The sequence below is a fragment of the Mya arenaria genome, chromosome 14 (genome assembly GCF_026914265.1).
Source record: "Mya arenaria isolate MELC-2E11 chromosome 14, ASM2691426v1".
Lineage (NCBI taxonomy): Eukaryota > Metazoa > Mollusca > Bivalvia > Myida > Myidae > Mya > Mya arenaria.
In genome coordinates this window covers 12,099,957-12,119,626 of record NC_069135.1, presented here as the reverse complement: position 1 = coordinate 12,119,626, position 19,670 = coordinate 12,099,957, and the positions used below count along the sequence as shown (strand labels likewise).

The following is a 19,670-nucleotide window of genomic DNA, read 5'->3' as shown; positions in this document are numbered from 1 at the left end:
AGCAGACCGAGGCGTGGCCTTGCTGGTTACCTACCTGTATCGTACATAATAAAGTAGAAGCAGACCGGAGCGTGGCCTTGCTGGTTACCTACATTGACGTACATAATAAAGTAGAAGCAGACCGAGGCGTGGCCTTGCTGGTTACCTACCTGTATCGTACATAATAAAGTAGAAGCAGACCGGAGCGTGGCCTTGCTGGTTACCTATATTGACGTACATAATAAAGTAGAAGCAGACCGAGGCGTGGCATTGCTAGTTACCTACCTGTATCGTACATAATAAAGTAGAAGCAGACCGGAGCGTGGCCTTGATGGTTACCTACATTGACGTGCATAATAAAGTAGAAGCAGACCGAGGCGTGGCCTTGCTAGTTACCTACCTGTATCGTTCATAATAAAGTAGAAGCAGACCGGAGCGTGGCCTTGCTGGTTACCTACATTGACGTACATAATAAAGTAGAAGCAGACCGAGGCGTGGCCTTGCTGGTTACCTACCTGTACCGTACATAATAAAGTAGAAGCAGACCGGAGCGTGGCCTTGCTGGTTACCTACATTGACGTACATAATAAAGTAGAAGCAGACCGAGGCGTGGCCTTGCTAGTTACCTACATTGACGTACATAATAAAGTAGAAGCAGACCGGAGCGTGGCCTTGCTGGTTACCTACATTGACGTACATAATAAAGTAGAAGCAGACCGGAGCGTGGCCTTGCTGGTTACCTACATTGACGTACATAATAAAGTAGAAGCAGACCGGAGCGTGGCCTTGCTAGTTACCTACATTGACGTACATACTAAAGTAGAAGCAGACCGGAGCGTGGCCTTGCTGGTTACCTACATTGACGTGCATAATAAAGTAGAAGCAGACCGAGGCGTGGCCTTGCTGGTTACCTACATTGACGTACATAATAAAGTAGAAGCAGACCGGAGCGTGGCCTTGCTGGTTACCTACATTGACGTACATGATAAAGTAGAAGCAGACCGGAGCTAGCCTTGCTAGTTACCTACATTGACGTACATAATAAAGTAGAAGTAGACCGAGGCGTGGCCTTGCTGGTTACCTACATTGACGTACATAATAAAGTAGAAGCAGACCGAGGCGTGGCCTTGCTAGTTACCTACCTGTACCGTACATAATAAAGTAGAAGCAGACCGAGACGTGGCCTTGCTAGTTACCTACATTGACGTACATAATAAAATAGAAGTAGACCGGAGCGTGGCCTTGCTAGTTACCTACATTGACGTACATAATAAAGTAGAAGCAGACCGAGACGTGGCCTTGCTAGTTACCTACATTGACGTACATAATAAAGTAGAAGTAGACCGGAGCGTGGCCTTGCTAGTTACCTACATTGCCGTACATAATAAAGTAGAAGTAGACCGGAGCGTGGCCTTGCTGGTTACCTACATTGACGTACATAATAAAGTAGAAGCAGACCGAGGCGTGGCCTTGCTGGTTACCTACATTGACGTACATAATAAAGTAGAAGTAGACCGGAGCGTGGCCTTGCTAGTTACCTACATTGACGTACATTATAAAGTAGCAGCAGACCGAGGCGTGGCCTTGTTAGTTACCTACCTGTACCGTACATAATAAAGTAGAAGTAGACCGGAGCGTGGCCTTGCTGGTTACCTACATTGACGTACATAATAAAGTAGAAGCAGACCGAGGCGTGGCCTTGCTGGTTACCTACCTGTACCGTACATAATAAAGTAGAAGCAGACCGAGGCGTGGCCTTGCTGGTTACCTACATTGACGTACATAACAAAGTAGAAGCAGACCGGAGCGTGGCCTTGCTAGTTACCTACCTGTATCGTACATAATAAAGTAGAAGCAGACCGGAGCGTGGCCTTGCTAGTTACCTACCTGTACCGTACATAATGAAGTAGAAGCAGACCGGAGCGTGGCCTTGCTAGTTACCTACCTGTACCGTACATAATAAAGTAGAAGCAGACCGGAGCGTGGCCTTGCTAGTTACCTACATTGACGTACATAATAAAGTAGAAGCAGACCGAGGCGTGGCCTTGCTAGTTACCTACATGTACCGTACATAATAAAGTAGAAGCAGACCGAGGCGTGGCCTTGCTGGTTACCTACATTGACGTACATAATAAAGTAGAAGCAGACCGAGGCGTGGCCTTGCTAGTTACCTACCTGTATCGTACATAATAAAGTAAAAGCAGACCGAGGTGTGGCCTTGCTAGTTACCTACATTGACGTACATAATAAAGTAGAAGCAGACCGAGGCGTGGCCTTGCTAGTTACCTACCTGTACCGTACATAATAAAGTAGAAGCAGACCGAGGCGTGGCCCTGCTAGTTACCTACCTGTATCGTACATAATAAAGTAGAAGCAGACCGAGGCGTGGCCTTGCTAGTTACCTACATTGACGTACATAATAAAGTAGAAGCAGACCGGAGCGGGGCCTTGCTGGTTACCTACATTGACGTACATAATAAAGTAGAAGCAGACCGGAGCGTGGCCTTGCTGGTTACCTACATTGACGTACATAATAAAGTAGAAGCAGACCGAGGCGTGGCCTTGCTAGTTACCTACATTGACGTACATAATAAAGTAGAAGCAGACCGAGGCGTGGCCCTGCTAGTTACCTACCTGTATCGTACATAATAAAGTAGAAGCAGACCGAAGCGTGGCCTTGCTAGTTACCTACATTGACGTGCATAATAAAGTAGAAGCAGACCGAGGCGTGGCCTTGCTGGTTACCTACATTGACGTACATAATAAAGTAGAAGCAGACCGAGGCGTGGCCTTGCTAGTTACCTACATTGACGTACATAATAAAGTAGAAGCAGACCGAGGCGTGGCCCTGCTAGTTACCTACCTGTATCGTACATAATAAAGTAGAAGCAGACCGAGGCGTGGCCTTGCTAGTTACCTACATTGACGTACATAATAAAGTAGAAGCAGACCGTAGCGTGGCCTTGCTGGTTACCTACATTGACGTGCATAATGAAGTAGAAGCAGACCGAGGCGTGGCCTTGCTAGTTACCTACATTGACGTACATAATAAAGTAGAAGCAGACCGAGGCGTGGCCTTGCTAGTTACCTACCTGTATCGTACATAATAAAGTAGAAGTAGACCGAAGCGTGGCCTTGCTGGTTACCTACATTGACGTACATAATAAAGTAGAAGCAGACCGGAGCGTGGCCTTGCTAGTTACCTACATTGACGTACATAATAAAGTAGAAGCAGACCGAGACGTGGCCTTGCTAGTTACCTACATTGACGTACATAATAAAGTAGAAGTAGACCGGAGCGTGGCCTTGCTAGTTACCTACATTGCCGTACATAATAAAGTAGAAGTAGACCGGAGCGTGGCCTTGCTGGTTACCTACATTGACGTACATAATAAAGTAGAAGCAGACCGAGGCGTGGCCTTGCTGGTTACCTACATTGACGTACATAATAAAGTAGAAGTAGACCGGAGCGTGGCCTTGCTAGTTACCTACATTGACGTACATTATAAAGTAGCAGCAGACCGAGGCGTGGCCTTGTTAGTTACCTACCTGTACCGTACATAATAAAGTAGAAGTAGACCGGAGCGTGGCCTTGCTGGTTACCTACATTGACGTACATAATAAAGTAGAAGCAGACCGAGGCGTGGCCTTGCTGGTTACCTACCTGTACCGTACATAATAAAGTAGAAGCAGACCGAGGCGTGGCCTTGCTGGTTACCTACATTGACGTACATAACAAAGTAGAAGCAGACCGGAGCGTGGCCTTGCTAGTTACCTACCTGTATCGTACATAATAAAGTAGAAGCAGACCGGAGCGTGGCCTTGCTAGTTACCTACCTGTACCGTACATAATGAAGTAGAAGCAGACTGGAGCGTGGCCTTGCTAGTTACCTACATTGACGTACATAATAAAGTAGAAGTAGACCGAGGCGTGGCCTTCCTAGTTACCTACATTGACGTACATAATAAAGTAGAAGCAGACCGGAGCGTGGCCTTGCTGGTTACCTACATTGACGTACATAATAAAGTAGAAGCAGACCGGAGCGTGGCCTTGCTAGTTACCTACCTGTACCGTCCATAATAAAGTAGAAGCAGACCGAGGCGTGGCCTTGCTAGTTACCTACATTGACGTACATAATAAAGTAGAAGCAGACCGGAGCGTGGCCTTGCTGGTTACCTACATTGACGTACATAATAAAGTAGAAGCAGACCGGAGCGTGGCCTTGCTAGTTACCTACCTGTACCATACATAATAAAGTAGAAGCAGACCGGAGCGTGGCCTTGCTGGTTACCTACATTGACGTACATAATAAAGTAGAAGCAGACCGGAGCGTGGCCTTGCTAGTTACCTACCTGTACCGTACATAATAAAGTAGAAGCAGACCGAGGCGTGGCCTTGCTGGTTACCTACCTGTACTCTACATAATAAAGTAGAAGCAGACCGAGGCGTGGCCTTGCTGGTTACCTACCTGTACCGTACATAATAAAGTAGAAGTAGACCGGAGCGTGGCCTTGCTAGTTACCTACATTGACGTACATAATAAAGTAGAAGCAGACCGAGGCGTGGCCTTGCTAGTTACCTACATGTACCGTACATAATAAAGTAGAAGCAGACCGAGGCGTGGCCTTGCTGGTTACCTACATTGACGTACATAATAAAGTAGAAGCAGACCGAGGCGTGGCCTTGCTAGTTACCTACCTGTATCGTACATAATAAAGTAAAAGCAGACCGAGGCGTGGCCTTGCTAGTTACCTACATTGACGTACATAATAAAGTAGAAGCAGACCGAGGCGTGGCCTTGCTAGTTACCTACCTGTACCGTACATAATAAAGTAGAAGCAGACCGAGGCGTGGCCCTGCTAGTTACCTACCTGTATCGTACATAATAAAGTAGTAGCAGACCGAGGCGTGGCCTTGCTAGTTACCTACATTGACGTACATAATAAAGTAGAAGCAGACCGGAGCGGGGCCTTGCTGGTTACCTACATTGACGTACATAATAAAGTAGAAGCAGACCGGAGCGTGGCCTTGCTGGTTACCTACATTGACGTACATAATAAAGTAGAAGCAGACCGAGGCGTGGCCTTGCTAGTTACCTACATTGACGTACATAATAAAGTAGAAGCAGACCGAGGCGTGGCCCTGCTAGTTACCTACCTGTATCGTACATAATAAAGTAGAAGCAGACCGAAGCGTGGCCTTGCTAGTTACCTACATTGACGTGCATAATAAAGTAGAAGCAGACCGAGGCGTGGCCTTGCTGGTTACCTACATTGACGTACATAATAAAGTAGAAGCAGACCGAGGCGTGGCCTTGCTAGTTACCTACATTGACGTACATAATAAAGTAGAAGCAGACCGAGGCGTGGCCCTGCTAGTTACCTACCTGTATCGTACATAATAAAGTAGAAGCAGACCGAGGCGTGGCCTTGCTAGTTACCTACATTGACGTACATAATAAAGTAGAAGCAGACCGTAGCGTGGCCTTGCTGGTTACCTACATTGACGTGCATAATGAAGTAGAAGCAGACCGAGGCGTGGCCTTGCTAGTTACCTACATTGACGTACATAATAAAGTAGAAGCAGACCGAGGCGTGGCCTTGCTAGTTACCTACCTGTATCGTACATAATAAAGTAGAAGTAGACCGAAGCGTGGCCTTGCTGGTTACCTACATTGACGTACATAATAAAGTAGAAGCAGACCGGAGCGTGGCCTTGCTAGTTACCTACATTGACGTACATAATAAAGTAGAAGCAGACCGGAGCGTGGCCTTGCTGGTTACCTACATTGACGTACATAATAAAGTAGAAGTAGACCGGAGCGTGGCCTTGCTAGTTACCTACATTGACGTACATAATAAAGTAGAAGCAGACCGGAGCGTGGCCTTGCTGGTTACCTACATTGACGTGCATAATGAAGTAGAAGTAGACCGGAGCGTGGCCTTGCTGGTTACCTACATTGACGTACATAATAAAGTAGAAGTAGACCGAGGCGTGGCCTTGCTAGTTACCTACATTGACGTACATAATAAAGTAGAAGCAGACCGGAGCGTGGCCTTGCTGGTTACCTACCTGTACCGTACATAATAAAGTAGAAGTAGACCGGAGCGTGGCCTTGCTAGTTACCTACCTGTACCGTACATAATAAAGTAGAAGCAGACCGAGGCGTGGCCTTGCTAGTTACCTACATTGACGTACATAATAAAGTAGAAGCAGACCGAGGCGTGGCCTTGCTAGTTACCTACATTGACGTACATAATAAAGTAGAAGCAGACCGGAGCGTGGCCTTGCTAGTTACCTACCTGTACCGTACATAATAAAGTAGAAGCATACCGGAGCGTGGCCTTGCTAGTTACCTACATTGACGTACATAATAAAGTAGAAGTAGACCGGAGCGTGGCCTTGCTGGTTACCTACATTGACGTACATAATAAAGTAGAAGCAGACCGGAGCGTGGCCTTGCTGGTTACCTACCTGTACCGTACTATGCGTGGCCTTGCTGGTTACCTACCTGTTCCGTACATGATAAAGTAGAAGCAGACCGAGGCGTGGCCTTGATGGTTACCTACATTGACGTACATAATAAAGTAGAAGCAGACCGGAGCGTGGCCTTGCTGGTTACCTACATTGACGTACATAATAAAGTATAAGCAGACCGGAGCGTGGCCTTGCTGGTTACCTACATTGACGTACATAATAAAGTAGAAGTAGACCGGAGCGTGGCCTTGCTGGTTACCTACATTGACGTACATAATAAAGTAGAAGCAGACCGAGGCGTGGCCTTGCTAGTTACCTACCTGTACCGTACATAATAAAGTAGAAGCAGACCGAGGCGTGGCCTTGCTAGTTACCTACATTGACGTACATAATAAAGTAGAAGCAGACCGAGGCGTGGCCCTGCTAGTTACCTACCTGTATCGTACATAATAAAGTAGAAGCAGACCGAGGCGTGGCCTTGCTAGTTACCTACATTGACGTACATAATAAAGTAGAAGCAGACCGTAGCGTGGCCTTGCTGGTTACCTACATTGACGTGCATAATGAAGTAGAAGCAGACCGAGGCGTGGCCTTGCTAGTTACCTACATTGACGTACATAATAAAGTAGAAGCAGACCGAGGCGTGGCCTTGCTAGTTACCTACCTGTATCGTACATAATAAAGTAGAAGTAGACCGAAGCGTGGCCTTGCTGGTTACCTACATTGACGTACATAATAAAGTAGAAGCAGACCGGAGCGTGGCCTTGCTAGTTACCTACATTGACGTACATAATAAAGTAGAAGCAGACCGGAGCGTGGCCTTGCTGGTTACCTACATTGACGTACATAATAAAGTAGAAGTAGACCGGAGCGTGGCCTTGCTAGTTACCTACATTGACGTACATAATAAAGTAGAAGCAGACCGGAGCGTGGCCTTGCTGGTTACCTACATTGACGTGCATAATGAAGTAGAAGTAGACCGGAGCGTGGCCTTGCTGGTTACCTACATTGACGTACATAATAAAGTAGAAGTAGACCGAGGCGTGGCCTTGCTAGTTACCTACATTGACGTACATAATAAAGTAGAAGCAGACCGGAGCGTGGCCTTGCTGGTTACCTACCTGTACCGTACATAATAAAGTAGAAGTAGACCGGAGCGTGGCCTTGCTAGTTACCTACCTGTACCGTACATAATAAAGTAGAAGCAGACCGAGGCGTGGCCTTGCTAGTTACCTACATTGACGTACATAATAAAGTAGAAGCAGACCGAGGCGTGGCCTTGCTAGTTACCTACATTGACGTACATAATAAAGTAGAAGCAGACCGGAGCGTGGCCTTGCTAGTTACCTACCTGTACCGTACATAATAAAGTAGAAGCATACCGGAGCGTGGCCTTGCTAGTTACCTACATTGACGTACATAATAAAGTAGAAGTAGACCGGAGCGTGGCCTTGCTGGTTACCTACATTGACGTACATAATAAAGTAGAAGCAGACCGGAGCGTGGCCTTGCTGGTTACCTACCTGTACCGTACTATGCGTGGCCTTGCTGGTTACCTACCTGTTCCGTACATGATAAAGTAGAAGCAGACCGAGGCGTGGCCTTGATGGTTACCTACATTGACGTACATAATAAAGTAGAAGCAGACCGGAGCGTGGCCTTGCTGGTTACCTACATTGACGTACATAATAAAGTATAAGCAGACCGGAGCGTGGCCTTGCTGGTTACCTACATTGACGTACATAATAAAGTAGAAGTAGACCGGAGCGTGGCCTTGCTGGTTACCTACATTGACGTACATAATAAAGTAGAAGCAGACCGAGGCGTGGCCTTGCTAGTTACCTACCTGTACCGTACATAATAAAGTAGAAGCAGACCGAAGCGTGGCCTTGATGGTTACCTACATTGACGTACATAATAAAGTAGAAGCAGACCGAGGCGTGACCTTGCTAGTTACCTTCATTGACGTACATAATAAAGTAGAAGCAGACCGGAGCGTGGCCTTGCTGGTTACCTACATTGACGTACATAATAAAGTAGAAGCAGACCGGAGCGTGGCCTTGCTGGTTACCTACCTGTATCGTACTATGCATGGCCTTGCTGGTTACCTACCTGTTCCGTACATGATAAAGTAGAAGCAGACCGAGGCGTGGCCTTGATGGTTACCTACATTGACGTACATAATAAAGTAGAAGCAGACCGGAGCGTGGCCTTGCTAGTTACCTACCTTGACGTACATAATAAAGTAGAAGCAGACCGGAGCGTGGCCTTGCTGGTTACCTACCTGTACCGTACTATGCGTGGCCTTGCTGGTTACCTACCTGTTCCGTACATGATAAAGTAGAAGCAGACCGAGGCGTTGCCTTGCTAGTTACCTACATTGACGTACATAATAAAGTAGAAGCAGACCGAGGCCTGGCCTTGCTGGTTACCTACCTGTACCGTACTATGCGTGGCCTTGCTGGTTACCTAGCTGTTCCGTACATGATAAAGTAGAAGCAGACCGAGGCGTGGCCTTGCTGATATCTTACCTGTCCCGTAGAGAATGAAGTAAAAGTAGACCGGGGCGTGACCTTGCTTTACAATGATCCGCTTAGAACCGAAACTGAAATATATAGAAATCGATTTTGAGAACATGACTGTCCAATATGACTGCAAAACTCGATTTACAGCTACGCGCCTGGTAACCCTTTAAAGCCTTTCGAGATTTGATGCAGTTATTCATAGTTTTTATTTTATTTTAAAACGTTTGAATGAATGACCCCTTTGATAAACCTGAAGAAGTAAATAAATACTTTAGGTTAAATGTCACTAAATATTTTACAGGTCATATGACACCAAAGCAGAAGTTAATCCTCTTCAAACTGCGACTAGAATCGTCAGAGCAACCCGAAAAATCGTTGATTATTCCGGAATATGAAACGTGGTGTAATTGAGACACACGTTAATGCGATATGCTTATATTACAGGAATCAGTTTCAGTTATAATGCGGTTGATTTAACAAATATAAGCCAAACGAGCATGCTTAGAGAATCATTAAATGATGGCCGTTCTGATTATTTCCACAATTGAAAATTGAAAAAAGTGCCACGATTTGATATTCCGAGAGAAATAGCTGTGCTTTAATAAACTGCTAGCAAATTGCATAATTTAAATCGAGTTTTTGTTAGCAGGCAACCTGAAAAAAGAGCGTTAGTTACGACATTTACATAAAGCACTATAAAAGCAGATAATTATGAAGGTTGTCCGAAAATAGCGTATAATTGTTCACTAGAGTTAGTAATAAAACATTCTAAAAATAATTAACATGTATATCAGTCATGCCTGCTGAACCCTTTTACGACTTCCGATGCTTACGACGCGCTGTTTGAAAACCATTTTCAGGTACGCATTTTATTGCATAATAAATGATTATTTTACGGATATAATCATAATTAATGAATTCGAACATGGTCACAGCACATTTATTGTTAATAATAACATTTCCAAACATCAAGCCACTGTTGTTTCGACTGTATACAAGACTAACATCGATTAATACGTGGCTTTCAATGGTGACGTCAGTTTACCTTGCAGCCAACCGTGCGCATGCTAATTATATGAAATGATAAAGACAGCAACGTTGTTTGAGCTGAAAATGTGCGAAACTTAAATTCATAACCCACCTCTGGAACATGCCGTGCCGTGCGAGCGCCTCCTGCATCCGGAGTGGGTAGTCCGCGATACAGTCAATTCCCCGGAGCGCTATCATCGCCTGCAAAAAGGGCATACATATAACCACAAGGGCATACATATAACCACAAGGGCATACATATAACCACAAGGGCATACATATAACCACTCGCCAGCAGAAGCTCATACACAGTATACAGCGATACTCATCTCCTAAATAGTATTATTTTGGGAGTGTTATATAAGCAAAGGCAATCAATTATATAAACTCTACCAAACGTCCACTTTTCTATCGCTTGGCAGCAAATTGTATAAACTATAACGTCCACTTGCTATCGCTTGGCAGCAAATTGTATAAACTATAACGTCCACTTGCTATCGCTTGGCAGCAAAATGTATAAACTATAACGTCCACTTGCTATCGCTTGGCAGCAAATTGTATAAACTATAACGTCCACTTGCTATCGCTTGGCAGCAAATTGTATAAACTATAACGTCCACTTGCTATCGCTTGGCAGCAAAATGTATAAACTATAACGTCCACTTGCTATCGTTTGGCAGCCAAATGTATAAACTATAACGTCCACTTGCTATCGTTTGGCAGCCAAATGTATAAACTATAACGTCCACTTTTCTATCGCTTGGCAGCAAATTGTATAAACTATAACGTCCACTTGCTATCGCTTGGCAGCAAAATGTATAAACTATAACGTCCACTTGCTATCGTTTGACAGCCAAATGTATAAACTATAACGTCCACTTGCTATCGTTTGACAGCAAAATGTATAAACTATAACGTCCACTTGCTATCCTTTGACAGCAAAATGTATAAACTAAAACGTCCACTTGCTATCCTTTGACAGCAAAATGTATAAACTATAACGTCCACATGCTATCGTTTGGCAACCAAATGTATAAACTATAACGTCCACTTGCTATCCTTTGACAGCAAAATGTATAAACTATAACGTCCACTTGCTATCGTTTGGCAACCAAATGTATAAACTATAACGTCCACTTGCTATCCTTTGACAGCAAAATGTATAAACTATAACGTCCACTTGCTATCGTTTGACAGCCAAATGTATAAACTATAACGTCCACTTGCTATCGTTTGGCAACCAAATGTATAAACTATAACGTCCACTTGCTATCGTTTGACAGCAAAATGTATAAACTATAACGTCCACTTGCTATCCTTTGACAGCAAAATGTATAAACTAAAACGTCCACTTGCTATCATTTGACAGCAAAATGTATAAACTAAAACGTCCACTTGCTATCCTTTCACAGCAAAATGTATAAACTAAAACGTCCACTTGCTATCCTTTGACCGCACAATGTATAAACTAAAACATCCACTTGCTATCCTTTGACAACAAAATGTATAAACTAAAACGTCCACTTGCTATCGTTTGGCAACCAAATGTATAAACTTTAACGTCCACTTGCTATCGTTTGGCAGCCATATGTATAAACTATAACGTCCACTTGCTATCGTTTGGCAACCAAATGTATATATACACCAGTTATTCCTTGAATGTGTAATGAATATATACGAGATATACCAGTACTTCCTTAACTGTGTAGTGAATATATATGAGACATACCAGTAATTCCTTGACTGTGTAATGAATATTTATGAGATATACCACTAATTCATTGACTGTAAAATGAATATATATGAGATATACCACTAATTCATTGACTGTAAAATGAATATATATGAGATATACCACTAATTCCTTGACTGTGTAATGAATATATATGAGATATACCAATAATTCATGGAATGTAAAATGAATATATATGAGATATACCACTAATCCCTTGACTGTGTAATGAATATTTATGAGATATACCACTAATTCATTGACTGTAAAATAATATGAGATATACCACCAATTCATTGACTGTAAAATGAATATATATATATAAGATATACCACTAATTCCTGGACTGTGTAATGAATATGTATGAGATGTACCACTAACTCCTGGACTGTATAATGAATATATGTGAGAGATACCAGAACGTCCTGGACTGTTTTAATGAATATATATGAGATATACCTTAATTCATGGACTGTGTAATTACACTACATGAGATGTACCAGTAATTTCGGGTTGGGGTTATAACACTATATAAGATGTACCAGTAATTCCCGGACTGTGTTATAACACTATATAAGATGTACCAGTAATTCCTGGACTGTGTTATAACACTATATAAGATGTACCAGTAATTCCTGGACTGTGATATAAAGTATGTGAGATGTACCAGTAATTCCTGGACTGTGTTATGATGTATGTGAGATGTACCAGTAATTCCTGGACTGTGTTATGAAGTATGTGAGATGTACCAGTAATTCCTGGACTGTGTTATGAAGTATGTGAGATGTACCAGTAATTCCTGGACTGTGTTATGAAGTATGTGAGATGTACCAGTAATTCCGGGACTGTGTTATGAAGTATGTGAGATGTACCAGTAATTCCTGGACTGTGTTATGAAGTATGTGAGATGTACCAGTAATTCCTGGACTGTGTTATAACACTATATAAGATGTACCAGTAATTCCCGGACTGTGTTATAACACTATATAAGATGTACCAGTAATTCCCGGACTGTGTTATAACACTATATAAGATGTACCAGTAATTCCCGGACTGTGTTATAACACTATATAAGATGTTCCAGTAATTCCTGGACTGTGTTATAACACTATATAAGATGTACCAGTAATTCCCGGACTGTGTTATAACACTATATAAGATGTACCAGTAATTCCTGGACTGTGTTATAACACTATATAAGATGTTCCAGTAATTCCCGGACTGTGTTATAACACTATATAAGATGTTCCAGTAATTCCCGGACTGTGTTATAACACTATATAAGATGTACCAGTAATTCCCGGACTGTGTTATAACACTATATAAGATGTTCCAGTAATTCCCGGACTGTGTTATAACACTATATAAGATATAAGATGTACAAGTAATTCCCGGACTGTGTTATAACACTATATAAGATGTACCAGTAATTCCTGGACTGTGTTATAACACTATATAAAATGTACCAGTAATTCCTGGACTGTGTTATAGCACTATATAAGATGTACCAGTAATTCCTGGACTGTGTTATAACACTATATAAGATGGTCCAGTAATTCCTGGACTGTGTTATGAAGTATGTGAGGTGTACCAGTAATTCCTGGACTGTGTTATAACACTATATAAGATGTACCAGTAATTCCTGGACTGTGTTATAACACTATATAAGATGTACCAGTAATTCCTGGACTGTGATATAAAGTATGTGAGATGTACCAGCAATTCCTGGACTGTGTTATAACACTATATAAGATGTACCAGTAATTCCTGGACTGTGATATAAAGTATGTGAGATGTACCAGTAATTCCTGGACTGTGTTATAACACTATATAAGATGTACCAGTAATTCCTGGACTGTGTTATGAAGTATGTGAGATGTACCAGTAATTCCCGGACTGTGTTATAACACTATATAAGATGTACCAGTAATTCCTGGACTGTGTTATGAAGTATGTGAGATGTACCAGTAATTCCTGGACTGTGTTATGAAGTATGTGAGATGTACCAGTAATTCCTGGACTGTGTTATAACACTATATAAGATGTACCAGTAATTCCGGGACTGTGTTATGAAGTATGTGAGATGTACCAGTAATTCCTGGATTGTGTTATGAAGTATGTGAGATGTACCAGTAATTCCTGGACTGTGTTATAACACTATATAAGATGTACCAGTAATTCCTGGACTGTGTTATAACACTATATAAGATGTACCAATAATTCCTGGACTGTGTTATAACACTATATAAGATGTACCAGTAATTCCTGGACTGTGTTATGAAGTATGTGAGATGTACCAGTAATTCCTGGACTCTGTTATAACACTATATCAGATGTACCAGTAATTCCTGGACTGTGTTATACCACTATATAAGATGAACCAGTAATTCCTGGACTGTGTTATAACACTATATAAGATGTACCAGTAATTCCTGGACTGTGTTATAACACTATATAAGATGTACCAGTAATTCCTGGACTGTGTTATAACACTATATAAGATGTATCAGTAATTCCTGGACTGTGATATAAAGTATGTGAGATGTACCAGTAATTCCCGGACTGTGTTATAACACTATATAAGATTGTCCAGTTATTCCTGGTTGGGGTTATAACACTATATAAGATGTACCAGTAATTCCTGGACTGTGTTATAACACTATATAAGATGTACCAGTAATTCCTGGACTGTGTTATAACACTATATAAGATGTACCAGTAATTCCTGGATTGTGTTATAACACTATATAAGATGAACCAGTAATTCTTGGACTGCGTTATAACACTATATAAGATGAACCAGTAATTCCTGGACTGTGTTATAACACTATATAAGATGTACCAGTAATCCCCGGACTGTGTTATAACACTATATAAGATGTACCAGTAATTCCTGGACTGTGTTATAACACTATATAAGATGTACCAGTAATTCCTGGACTGTGTTATAACACTATATAAGATGTACCAGTAATTCCTGGACTGTGTTATAACATTATATAAGATGTACCAGTAATTCCCGGACTGTGTTATAACACTATATAAGATGTGCCAGTAATTCCTGGACTGTGTTATAACACTATATAAGATGTACCAGTAATTCCTGGACTGTGTTATAACACTATATAAGATGTACCAGTAATTCCTGGACTGTGTTATAACACTATATAAGATGTACCAGTAATTCCTGGACTGTGTTATAACACTATATAAGATGTACCAGTAATTCCTGGACTGTGTTATAACACTATATAAGATGTACCAGTAATTCCTGGACTGTGTTATAACATTATTGAGATGTTCCAGGAATTACTGGACTGTGTTATAACACTATATAAGATGTACCAGTAATTCCTGGACTGTGTTATAACACTATATAAGATGTACCAGTAATTCCTGGACTGTGTTATAACACTTTATAAGATGTACCAGTAATTCCCGGACTGTGTTATAACACTACATAAGATGTACCAGTAATTCCTTGACTGTGTTACAACACTATATAAGATGTACCAGTAATTCCTGGACTGTGTTATAACACTATATAAGATGTACCAGTAATTCCCGGACTGTGTTATAACACTATATAAGATGTACCAGTAATTCCTGGACTGTGTTATAACACTATATAAAATGTACCAGTAATTCCCGGACTGTGTTATAGCACTATATAAGATGTACCAGTAATTCCTGGACTGTGTTATAACACTATATAAGATGGTCCAGTAATTCCTGGACTGTGTTATGAAGTATGTGAGGTGTACCAGTAATTCCTGGACTGTGTTATAGAACTATATAAGATGTACCAGTAATTCCTGGACTGTGTTATAACACTATATAAGATGTACCAGTAATTCCTGGACTGTGATATAAAGTATGTGAGATGTACCAGTAATTCCTGGACTGTGTTATAACACTATATAAGATGTACCAGTAATTCCTGGACTGTGATATAAAGTATGTGAGATGTACCAGTAATTCCTGGACTGTGTTATAACACTATATAAGATGTACCAGTAATTCCTGGACTGTGTTATGAAGTATGTGAGATGTACCAGTAATTCCCGGACTGTGTTATAACACTATATAAGATGTACCAGTAATTCCTGGACTGTGTTATGAAGTATGTGAGATTTGCCAGTAATTCCTGGACTGTGTTATGAAGTATGTGAGATGTACCAGTAATTCCTGGACTGTGTTATAACACTCTATAAGATGTACCAGTAATTCCGGGACTGTGTTATGAAGTATGTGAGATGTACCAGTAATTCCTGGACTGTGTTATGAAGTATGTGAGATGTACCAGTAATTCCTGGACTGTGTTATAACACTATATAAGATGTACCAGTAATTCCTGGACTGTGTTATAACACTATATAAGATGTACCAATAATTCATGGACTGTGTTATAACACTATATAAGATGTACCAGTAATTCCTGGACTGTGTTATGAAGTATGTGAGATGTACCAGTAATTCCTGGACTCTGTTATAACACTATATAAGATGTACCAGTAATTCCTGGACTCTGTTATAACACTATATAAGATGTACCAATAATTCCTGGACTGTGTTATAACACTATATAAGATGTACCAATAATTCCCGGACTGTGTTATAACACTATATAAGATGTACCAGTAATTCCTGGACTGTGATATAAAGTATGTGAGATGTACCAGTAATTCCTGGACTGTGTTATAACACTATATCAGATGTACCAGTAATTCCTGGACTGTGTTATACCACTATATAAGATGAACCAGTAATTCCTGGACTGTGTTATAACACTATATAAGATGTACCAGTAATTCCTGGACTGTGTTATAACACTATATAAGATGTACCAGTAATTCCTGGACTGTGTTATAACACTATATAAGATGTATCAGTAATTCCTGGACTGTGATATAAAGTATGTGAGATGTACCAGTAATTCCTGGACTGTGTTATAACACTATATAAGATGGTCCAGTTATTCCTGGTTGGGGTTATAACACTATATAAGATGTACCAGTAATTCCTGGACTGTGTTATAACACTATATAAGATGTACCAGTAATTCCTGGACTGTGTTATAACACTATATAAGATGTACCAGTAATTCCTGGATTGTGTTATAACACTATATAAGATGAACCAGTAATTCTTGGACTGCGTTATAACACTATATAAGATGAACCAGTAATTCCTGGACTGTGTTATAACACTATATAAGATGTACCAGTAATTCCCGGACTGTGTTATAACACTATATAAGATGTACCAGTAATTCCTGGACTGTGTTATAACACTATATAAGATGTACCAGTAATTCCTGGACTGTGTTATAACACTATATAAGATGTACCAGTAATTCCTGGACTGTGTTATAACATTATATAAGATGTACCAGTAATTCCCGGACTGTGTTATAACACTATATAAGATGTACCAGTAATTCCTGGATTGTGTTATAACACTATATAAGATGTACCAGTAATTCCTGGACTGTGTTATAACACTATATAAGATGTACCAGTAATTCCTGGACTGTGTTATAACACTATATAAGATGTACCAGTAATTCCTGGACTGTGTTATAACACTATATAAGATGTACCAGTAATTCCTGGACTGTGTTATAACACTATATAAGATGTACCAGTAATTCCTGGACTGTGTTATAACATTATTGAGATGTTCCAGTAATTCCTGGACTGTGTTATAACACTATATAAGATGTACCAGTAATTCCCGGACTGTGTTATAACACTATATAAGATGTACCAGTAATTCCTGGACTGTGTTATAACACTATATTATATGTACCAGTAATTCCTGGACTGTGTTATAACACTATTTAAAATATACCGGTAATTCCTGGACTGTGTTATAACACTATATAAGATGTACCAGTAATTCCTGGACTGTGTTATAACACTATATAAAATGTACCAGTAATTCCTGGACTGTGTTATAACACTATATAAGATGTACCAGTAATTCCTGGACTGTGATATAAAGTATGTGAGATGTACCAGTAATTCCTGGACTGTGATATAACACTATATAAGATGTACCAGTAATTCCTGGACTGTGTTATAACACTATATAAGATGTACCAGTAATTCCCGGACTGTGTTATAACACTATATTATATGTACCAGTAATTCCTGGACTGTGTTATAACACTATATAAGATGTACCAGTAATTCCTGGACTGTGTTATAACACTATATAAGATGTACCAGTAATTCCTGGACTGTGTTATAACACTATATAAGATGTACCAGTAATTCCTGGACTGTGATATAACACTATATAAGATGTACCAGTAATTCCTGGACTGTGATATAACACTATATAAGATGTACCAGTAATTCCTGGACTGTGTTATAACACTATATTATATGTACCAGTAATTCCCGGACTGTGATATAACACTATATAAGATGTACCAGTAATTCCCGGACTGTGTTATAACACTATATTATATGTACCAGTAATTCCCGGACTGTGATATAACACTATATAAGATGTACCAGTAATTCCCGGACTGTGTTATAACACTATATAAGATGTACCAGTAATTCCCGGACTGTGTTATAACACTATATAAGATGTACCAGTAATTCCTGGACTGTGATATAAAGTATGTGAGATGTACCAGTAATTCCTGGACTGTGTTATAACACTATATAAGATGTACCAGTAATTCCCGGACTGTGTTATAACACTATATAAGATGTACCAGTAATTCCTGGACTGTGTTATGAAGTATGTGAGATGTACCAGTAATTCCTGGACTGTGTTATGAAGTTTGTGAGATGTACCAGTAGTTATTGGACTGTGTACTCACGTAGTGGACCTCTTCCTTGGTGCGTTGTTCCGGAAACATTGTGAGCACACGTACTGCCTCCTGTGACATCTTCCGCTGATAACGAAACAGTGTGTCGGTTAGTTTTAGTGTTTTTACAATGTGCACATGACATTCATACATGCTCCATACTGCCTTTGAACAGTAGCTATTGTTCTTTAAGGACTCGAATTGCCGGTGCTGTACATAATATTGCCTTTAAAAATGTTTTGTGTCTTTAAATACTCTAACTACTGCCTTTGCAAAACAGTTGTGTTTCTTTGTAAGGACTCTTACTACCGGTGTTATATATTGCCTTAAAAGGCAGTTGTGTTTCTTTAGGGTTTTAACTACCGGTGTTATATATACTAGCTGCTTTTATAAATCAGTGTTTTAGGACTTAAATTTTAATAATAAAGCAAAGGCTCATTCGAAGTGTATGGAAAGGAAAGAGAATTGGATGTGGGGTCATCGTGGTGGATCCTCATGGATACTATTTTTTTCGCCTGAGAGATCAGCAAATAGGAAAATAGCTCACACTAATGTTTCTTGTCAATAAAATAAAGATTCTTGTATCTTGTTTCTTGTTGCAAATATAAACAAAATCGACTGAAGTTGTTTGTCTTTCTCACCTGTTTGTTTGCCTTGAAGTATGACGCCTCGAACTCTCCGGCGGCAGCAGGGGTGTGGTCTCCGCCCGAGTCCTTGATCAGCTGGAACTGCTGGTAAAACGGGTGCATCTGGGATACCCTGGAACGAACAGAAACGGGACTTTTTGTCATAAAATGCTCAGCATAGGAACGGAACCGAACAAGTCTGGGACAAACTGGTCATACTGCGTAACAGTGAAGTACTTGGTAAATCTATCCTCGGGCAAATATAACGGGTAGTTCTGGCTATATCTAATATGTATATATTGGGGGCCAAGAGGAACAAATCGTACTGTCTTCAGCTGTTCAACAAATAGTGGGTTAATATATCATGTGGGAAATAAATGTGTTGAGACACATCGGGCGAAATGGTATAGGAACAACATTTACAAAAGTACATTGGATTGAAACTGTATGAGTCAAACTGTAATAATAATTC

The 19,670-nt window shown here is 40.7% G+C and overlaps 1 protein-coding gene across 3 annotated transcripts in view; it reads right to left on the bottom strand.

The window, feature by feature from the left end:
- The window catches only part of LOC128217708 (uncharacterized), a 44,619-nt gene that overhangs the window by 21,465 nt on the left and 3,484 nt on the right, over positions 1-19,670 (bottom strand). For all 3 annotated transcript variants that reach the window (XM_052925034.1, XM_052925032.1, XM_052925033.1), the window contains exons 5-8: positions 19,214-19,331; positions 18,585-18,659; positions 10,124-10,212; positions 8,989-9,062 (exon numbers count right to left, since the gene is read on the bottom strand). In XM_052925034.1, the coding sequence (XP_052780994.1) occupies positions 8,989-9,062; positions 10,124-10,212; positions 18,585-18,659; positions 19,214-19,331 (356 nt within the window). The remainder of the gene's footprint in view (positions 1-8,988; positions 9,063-10,123; positions 10,213-18,584; positions 18,660-19,213; positions 19,332-19,670) is intronic.